General features: G+C 37.6%; 1 protein-coding gene across 1 annotated transcript; it reads left to right on the top strand.

The window, feature by feature from the left end:
- Window positions 1-1,322: 1,322 nt before the first annotated feature.
- On the top strand, window positions 1,323-3,542 carry LOC114157883 (zona pellucida sperm-binding protein 3-like; the record flags this gene model as incomplete). Its single annotated transcript, XM_028039052.1, has 6 exons — window positions 1,323-1,435; window positions 1,515-1,618; window positions 1,743-1,920; window positions 2,561-2,678; window positions 2,748-2,839; window positions 2,971-3,542. Coding segments are annotated over 6 exons (711 nt in total), but the record flags the coding sequence as incomplete, so codon positions are not given.
- Between the last annotated feature and the right edge of the window lie 5,571 nt (window positions 3,543-9,113).

Here is a 9,113-nt window from a genome sequence, read left to right as displayed (position 1 = left end):
TTTTACTTTGAATCTTATCAAATTACTCAAAATGTTTAGATTTCATTCTTTAAAACTTTCATGCTTTAAAATAAGGAATAATCTCAGCTATTTTTATAAATCTGCAGGCTGGAAACTTACTTCCTCTTTTTCCAGGAAATCTGCTTTTCCTGTTTCATGACTCTTTCTGTCTGACTATGATTTCTTATGATTAGATAGAAAAAAGTAGAATTAAAGCAGAGTTTGCATGAGACAAAAACAACACACACAACCAGATTTATTTTATTGACACTTAAGTCTACTGTTGGGCCTTGATGTCACTTGAGTGACTCATTTTAAAGATAACTTTATTTATTATTACTGTTAAACTTAAATCTCCAGCATGGGGAAGTGGGATGAGCTCGGATTTTCTTGACACCCCCTCCACGAGGTCAGACCTTTCACATGCTGGGAGTCCATCACCCTCCTGCAGTTTGCCGTCCTCATCCCCTAGAAAGAGAAGAAGTTCGTCTGGGATGTGAAGATGCAGATTCTTCATCCTCAGTTGTCACAGAGGGCTCAGTGTAGTCATCAAAACTCCACATCTCTTGACAGGTGCATCATTTCACCTGCCTCTCTTCTTACCCTGATGCGCCCATCATTCTGGAAGAGGGTAAGTCTGGACTCATCAGACCACATGGCCCTCTTCCATTCCTCCAGAGTCCAATCTTTATGCTCCCTAGCAAACTGAAGCCTTTTTTTCTGGTTAGCCTTACTGATTAGAGGTTTTCTTATGGCTACACAGCTGTTCAATCCCAACCCCTTGAGTTCCCTTCGCATTGTGCGTGTGGAAATGCTTTTGCGTTCACAATTAAACATACTCCTGAGTTCTGCTCTTGTTTTTCTTTGATTTGATTTGACCAAACGTTTAAGTAATCGCCGATCATGATCATTCAGGATTTTTTTCCGACCACATTTCTTCCTGGAAGACGATGGTTCCCCACCATCCTTCCAGTTTTTAATGATGCGTTGGACAGTTCTTAACCCAATTCTAGTAGTTTCTACAATCTCCTTAAATGTTTTCTCTGCTTGATGCATGCCAATGATTAGACACTTCTTAAACAGACTAACGTCTTTTCCACGACCACAGGATGTGTCTTTTGCCATGGTTGTTTAAGAAATGAGGAGTTACTCATTGCATCAACTGGGGTTAAATAACTTGTTGCCAGCTGAAAGATAATTGCCTATGCAGTACTTATCCAATAGGAGGCTTGTACATATTTGCTTAGTTAATCCAGGTGGCGACTTTGTTTTTGGCCAGGCAGTGTATCAGCAAACCTTTTTCTCAGGTTCAAGGTGAGTGACTTGTCTACTCCAACAAGCTGTTGGTGTTTCCTGCTGTGCTTGTGACCTCTAAAGGAAGTGTGATAGTTCGAGGGCAAACCATTGTCATACCCATAGAGTGCCATTATAAAAGGTGAGATGGATGGCTTTATGTTCTTTATGTAGATTTTATTATTGTTTATGTAAAAAAGTAATCTTCTTTTTGAAAACAGGAAGCAGAGAGTCTATGGAGAACCAATAGCACCAACCTGGGTTCCAATGACTTCTACCATTGGTGCTTTTGGCCTTCTACATTTCTCCCTTTCCATAATGACAGGTACAATTATTCTGCTTAATTTAGAGTCCATATGTTGTATATACACTCTGACATTGATATCTATGATTGTTGCATCTTCACAAACTGAACCTGCAGCTGAAATAAAATGTTTTTGTTCTGACAGAAAGCTGCACCTCTCATCGCAGTTCCTCAGTTTACCAGCAGGGGGAAGCAGGGTTTTTGGAGGCCCGTGTAGAGGCGCCGCTGCATCCTTCCCTCACTCTTTATGTTGACTCCTGTGTTGCTACACTGAAGCCAGACCTTCTCTCACGGCCGAGATACAAGTTTATCTCCAACCATGGGTCAGTTTGCATAAATCAAAGCAACATTACAAGATAGTAGCTAAATTTAAAAATCTAAACTTGCCAGCTATGACCCACTGAGGGACAATGAAGGTTATTTCTACTCTCTGAATGTGAAATGATTGTCATTTATGTAACATATTGCATTTGAATTGATTCTATTTGTTGTGGTTTTCATTTTATAATGAAAACTAACAAAAACAAGGGACATACAGGCTTAATCTTTATGTTCTTAGCTTCATAGAGTTAACCAATTATTTAGCTTAATAATTTAACCAGATATTAATGCGGATGGATATTTAAATCCCATATGTGGACCCAAATCTTTTTATGATATTCTTTTGAAGTCTAAACTTTTTTTCAGTTTAATGTTCCATGAAATAGATTAAATCATTAAAACTCCAAACTTTGACATTCACTCTAATGAGGATATTTGTACTTTTTGCTAGAACTTTATAAACCAAATAAATTTTAACACCTTTGCTCTATATGTAGGATAAAGTTACTGTGTAGCTGCTTGTTCCATTACACAGTACTACAAAGAAAGTATTTTCCAACAAACAATTTTTAAATTTTAGAGGAGGACTTGATCATTCTTGTAAGCTGGTATGTTTCTGTAATGTGAGCTGCTCTGTTACAGATGCATGATGGACAGTTTACTGCCAGATTCTTCCTCCAGATTCCTGCCTTGGGATCAAGCTAACAGACTTTGCTTCAGCTTCAAAATGTTTAATTTCAACCAAACATCTCCAGAGCAGGTAGACAAACATTTGCTGTTGTAATTATAATGTGAACATATATAGTAAACATGTCTTTTTTTTCCATAGATGTTCATAAGCTGCCATCTTAGAGCCACTTTGAAACAAAAGTCTCCAAGCCGTCATAATAAAGCCTGTTTCTTCCACAAACCCCCATTCAGGTCACTGAACTGTTTATAATATTTAGTTTAGTCTAACTTCTTTATTCTTTCTCAGTTCAGCCTAAAATCTGCCAGTGTATATTCATTTTGTTGAAAGATGCTTTTGGAGATTTTTTTTTTCTGTTATTCAGATGGCGGTCCATAGAGGGAGACAGCGCTCTGTGTGAATGCTGCAACACTGACTGCTCAGGACTGGCTGGAGTGAAGAACCACGGCCATCCAGAGACAGGTTACTGAACGCTTCATAAAATAATACATCAAAAACTTTATCATTAATGCATTAGAGCAGTTCCATTTCAACCAGCTGGTTCTGTTGATTTCTTGACAGATGAGACGTTTAAGGCCCGCAGGACAGCTGGACCTCTTCATGTTGTGCATCAAGCCTACTGGACCAGAGAGCTTTCAGTCAGTTGAAAAAACTACTCCAGATCCAGAGTTTGGTTGGTTTTGGTAAGACTTTATTCTTTCTTCTGAAAACTTCAAGTGGACGGATTTTGTCTGTAGCTAAAAGACTGAATCACTTATATAAATATAAAGTCTCTACCAGTGGGATTTCTTTTCACCTCTCAAAGCCTCTGAAGCTATAATTTCTCACTAAGAGATGAGCTGATGAACTAAACTTTACACTAAAAATATCAACAATTGAATCATTCAGTAAGAATTTTGAATAATCTTGTAAAATAAAATTGTTGGTTCAGTGAGGTTGAATAATTGACTCTTTCTGATTTTGTTCACTTAAAAATAAATTAACCGTTTAATGTGCTCATTTCATTTTCACATAGTGGGAAATAATATCGATTACATATCCACTATATAATCAAATTAACTTCTTCAAGCCGTCTCTGAATGTAGATGTTCATTGGCCAATTTAAAATGGACCGTTTCTATGGTAACTGTGGTCTTCTCTGCTTCCAAATCATTAACAGGCTCTGGCTGTGTAGTTGTGGACTAATCCCTCACCTTCCACATGATTTTCTAAGTGAAGATGTGTATGGCGCAAGTATCTCCTTTCCAAATCATAACCTTCCCCAAATAATGGCATACGTTATTTTTTACCAAAAGATGACTTGGGCAAAAAGTAAATAAATGAATCACTCTTGGCCATTATTTTAGAAAGGTGATTATGTCATCTTCTCACTTACTTTTCTGGATCGGCCTCTTCCTCTCCTTGGTGTACTTTAAAAACTCTTTGGTCTTTCTCATGGTTGTGGAAAAGTTGTAAATGATTCACATAACAGCAGGAATATCTATAACACTTGACAAATTGCAGATAATCAAATACACATTTCATTTAGTAACATGCAAAACAATTTCAAACTTGAGGTAGTACGGTATATTTTTCTGGATTCATGATTAGCTTTTTCCTCTTTCCACATTAAGGTAGTACATTTATTAAAAATGTATAATGTAAAGACTATTGTTGAAACACTTTTGCAGATAAATCATAAAACTTTTGGTTAAACTTTTTTTACAATAATCTTCACATTTTATGTTTTTGTGTACAAATCCAACTTCATTCATACATTTGTGACGTTTCAACCAACGTGATAATGAATTTAGTGGTGATGAACTATTACTTGGTGCAAGACAGCATTACTAGACAGAGCAGCTAATTATGTTAACTAAAGAAAAGGTCATTAGTCACTCAGCCACGAAGAGCTGAAAACAAACCTTCAAAGATATCAAAAAGAAGGGAAATAAACTATAATGGATCCTGAAAATGGTGTAAAGTTTACTAGAAAAAACTGGTACAGCTGTGTGGTGATGTGGGCTTTCTGTTGTCTTGGTTCAGTTTAAACACTTCTACTGGTCTATAAGACGAAACATCAGAGACCAGATGGGAAATGTTGAATAAATGCTTTAGGTAAGCACTTCTACCATGTTTGCTTCTTCCCTTTTTTTCTACAAATTACAGAGGTGCAATAAAGCAGTATGGTTCTTGAATTTATGTATGATGTCATAGTCTTTGAGATTTTAGTCTCTTTCATGATTTCAGATTGATTACTAGCAGTTTCTCCTGGCAGTGATCAAGGTTTGGTGTGGCAAGGGGGGAATTGAACCACAAAATCTGATTAATCACAGTTTATCTATGATTAAACAAGAGGAACAACTACTTTTTAACTTATTCAAGTTTGTTTGGACAGTTTTCTTTTCTCTCAAACAAAATCTGAAGTTACAAAAAGCTCAAAAAATTACTTTTAGAACACTTCATTCAGCTGAACAACTTTATAAAAAAACAAGAACTATCAGAGAAAAAAACTGAGAAAACAAAATGTTAACATTTGAAATGACAGCAAATATTTCAAATGTTTGCACCTTGGCAGACCCAACAGTGAAACTCTTGAAGTTTTCTGATGACTCTAGTTTTATTGGCCTGATCCACGTCAATAAAGATAAGTCTTCCTCCTTTACTGTTGGCGACGCCAGACAGGGAGTAAACCTGAAGAGTTGGTTGGATTTTCCAAACCATGCAGGGAGTCTGACGAGGGCCCGCAAGTCATGCTTGCAGCAGTGCAAAGATTATGAAGTGGAATCTACAAGTGACAAGGGGTTGAAGAGATAACGGGTGTAAGGTTGGAGGCAGCAGGCAGAGAGAATACCACAGATAGCTGCATGGCAATGAGGGGAACGTCAGAACTGGAGGAAAGGCTGGGGTGTCCGGTTACTTGTGATTTGCAGATCAAATCAAATTTACATTAAGATAAAATCTAAAGGTATGATATTATAGGTTTATGTGTTATGGAAAACGCATAAATATATTTATATACTCATTTAAAATATATTCTTGATGCTTGATGTAAATGCAACATGCAGAAAGGTTTAGTTATTTAGAAGGTCAAAGGCCAACCTATCGTTCTATGTATGTAGTCTGACTAGCAATGATCAGCTATCTTCTTGGATGTCAACAGGTGATGATAAAATGCCAAAAACTGGAAGTTTTTTGAAAATAGTCCCTTTCCACTCCATAATGTCGTATCCTTTCTGGCTAGAGCATCGGTATTTTGGCAGAAATTGTTATACAGCAAGCTTAGAAAAGTTAAAACCTGCAGATTGACTCGTCTAGTTATAACTGCATCACATGTTGGCTGTTGGTTAATTATTTTGTGGATGAAATGGGTTGAGTTAAATATAGGAGAATCTTGGAAGAAAAACCTCTTAAGAGACTGCCATCAAAAAAAATGCTGGGTTGAATGTTCACCTTTCAGCAGGAAAATTATACTAAACATCCACTCAGAGCTGCAATGGAGCGATTTAAATAAAAGCAAAGACACATTCAAAGTCTAAATCCAATCAAAACCTGTCAAAAGAGCTGACTGCCTGAGCTTGAGCTATTTTGGGGAAAAAAAGGATATAAATTTGTCCCTCAGCTGTAATTGCAGTAGAAGATGGTTCTAGAAAGTGTTGACTCAGGAGGGCTGAAGGTACTAAAGAACTTTTGAAAAGTAAATGTCAGACTTTTTTCGCGCTTCTTAGGGCACAGGTGTCAAACTCCAGTCCTCAAGGGCCTGTCCTGCAACATTTAGATGTGTCTCTGCTGCACCACACCTGAATAGAGTAATTAGGTCATTAGCAAGGCTCTGGGGAACTGATCTACACAAGAAGGAGGTCATTAAGCCATTCCAGTGTTTTGTACCTCTGGCACATCTAAAAACTGCAGGCCCTTGAGGACTGGAGTTTGACACTCCTGCTCTAAGGGTTCTCAAAGATGCTTTACAATGAAATCAGTCATTTCTATTGACAGACAGAAGCGAAGCTGTCATTTTGCGCCATCGGCCCTTTTGGCAAAGAATACAGGTCTATAGTTGCAACAAGATTTGTACATGCTTACAAAATGACAAAATATTTTTAAACCATGAATGTGCTGATTAAATACCCTGATTAATGATACCCTGATTAATGATTAATACCCTGATATTAACTCATCATAGTTTTGGATTGGTGTGGTGAGTGAATATTAACTTTTCACTGGAAATTAATGTGGGTAGAGTCTTTCATGTAGTGTCTGACACCAAGTTCTATTTCTAAAAGCTTATTCTCTTACTGGATGTTTTATGTCGCCTTGTTTTTATAGCCATGATCCGCTATCTTCCCGAAGCTATTGTTTTTTCTTTTCTTGACTGTAGAAGGAGATTATAGGATACTTTTGCAAAAAGGTTTCCAACCACATTGTTTTATTGTTTACTGGCCACAAGAGTATGTAGTCGAGATCCCCTACCTGCTCTGTGACGTCACAATTAACGATATAATTGTTGCCGGTGGGGACTCTCGTAATCGGGAACAATAACTTCTAACGTCTTCAGTAGCTTCTGTCTCGGCTCCTGCATTGGCTCCTAGTGGGTCCCCCTATTCTTTCATATCGGCTTCCTGTCTTGAGTCGCGCCAGAGGAGGAGATCTAGCTGGCTGCAAGCCCAAAACCTGGATGAGAGACCAAAACACAAATGTATTTACTTTCACTGTCTCCAGTTTGTGATATATCTGCCCCTTGAATAGGATCCCCCCCCCCCCCCCCCCCCCCCCCAACTTCTGATCTTTAATTCCCAAAGGGCTTGGGGACCTATCTCAAATTCCTGCTTCCTTTATTGCTTTCAGAGGATCCCAGATTGAACAACCTTCCCTCATTCCCAACCAGGAGTCAGTGAGACTGGACACCCCCAGCCCCCACATCCCTCACCTCCCACCCTGAACCTCTGCTCTGGTCGTGAAGCATGGCTGAAAGCACGTACCTTGTCTCCCTCTCTCTCTCTCTCTCTCATGTTGGCTCAGAGATAAGCAAACAGTCCTTTGAGCAAACAGTGCAACAAAGCTGTCAACACTCTCTTCATTTTCTCTCAAGTGACAAAGCTATCTTGGGCTGATCAGACAGCTTCAGAGATACTTTTAATAAAAGCACACTTTTTTATATGCGTTTAATTAATTTTTGTGTCTGTGCTTCAGTGACGTCATCAATATCTGTGCTGCACAGACACGTGCATCCAATCACCTATACGTTCCTATATGAACAAGTTAGCTTGGTGGCTTTCAAGTTTTCCAAGTATTTCTGTGTTTATGTACAACTGTGCATATAAACACAGTTGTGTGTTTATATGCAAACATTTACTTCTGCTACTATTGCTGCAAAGCTCTTCGGAAGACCCCCTGTCCTGTGGCACACTCAGGAGACTTCCAGGAAATTTCGATACATTTCCATTTTTCTGGCTCCGCACTGACTGTCGGGGTCAAAGTGAGGTCATGTGATATAAATGCTACCCTTTGATGTGCAGAAGACAATTAAAGCGTAACTTTATTTTCTACATCAGCGCTGACGTAATGGACACCCCTAATTTGGTATTTGTTGCTTATTAATGATTAAAACAAGTTTGCTTGTTTTAATCAATATATTTTTGTTAAATATTAGAATTTTAAAAAAAAATTCTAATTGTTATGCAGAAAAGTAAGACTTTCTTGGATTTTGTAAAACTACCATTGAGAAAAATGTATTTATTTTGTTTCTTCCTATTATAGACACTTTGGTTTAAATAGAAAACGAGATTACGTGATTTCCACAAGCGTCGTTATCGTTTCACAGCCGCAGAGGCCAGTTAGCCCAAAGATATTTGATGTTTCTTAATTACATGTCATGTTAATGTAGCTTTGATTAGCCTTGAAACAGAGGTGTATCTCAATATATATATGTATAATATTGTGCAAGGGTTGAAATATTTCTATTTATGTCACTTAGAAAAAATAAAAATTTTAAGAGCAGGAAAAAGTTTTACTCATAACTTTTATGCTCTGGCTATGTTAAAACCAGACTCATTGGTTCCCTCCACAATGACTGTACACCACAAGAGATCATTGCTAAACATTTGATCTGAATCTATGTATGTTTATGGAAAGTTGAGAGGAAGGAAAAAGTGTGGAAGAAAACGGTGCACGATCAACAAGGATAATAGGAGTTATAGTTTTTAACTGGTAGTAGCAACCATCCTCACTAAAAAGTGTTTGGGAAATTCAAATCATCATCTATTTATGTAGAAAGCAAAAAAAAAAACAATTTTGTAAAAATGCTGATGTGTTTGTCCAACCTCTAATCTGATCTATAACCCAAAAGGCATCATCCAATGGCTGATTACATGTTTGTGATTGTGCTGCAGCTACAAAAAGTTGCACATAAAGACTCTACTCACACTCTGTTTGCCTTTTTTGTCTTCTTGTTGTGTTTACCACTTACATCCATTAGAGATTTTAAGTGCATGTAACTTACTCCATGACACTCCTAGATCAGAAGTAAAG

Source organism: Xiphophorus couchianus, chromosome 14 (assembly GCF_001444195.1).
Source record: "Xiphophorus couchianus chromosome 14, X_couchianus-1.0, whole genome shotgun sequence".
In the NCBI taxonomy this organism is placed as follows: domain Eukaryota; kingdom Metazoa; phylum Chordata; class Actinopteri; order Cyprinodontiformes; family Poeciliidae; genus Xiphophorus; species Xiphophorus couchianus.
Note: the sequence above shows the minus strand (reverse complement) of the source record. Positions and strands in the feature narration are given on the sequence as shown.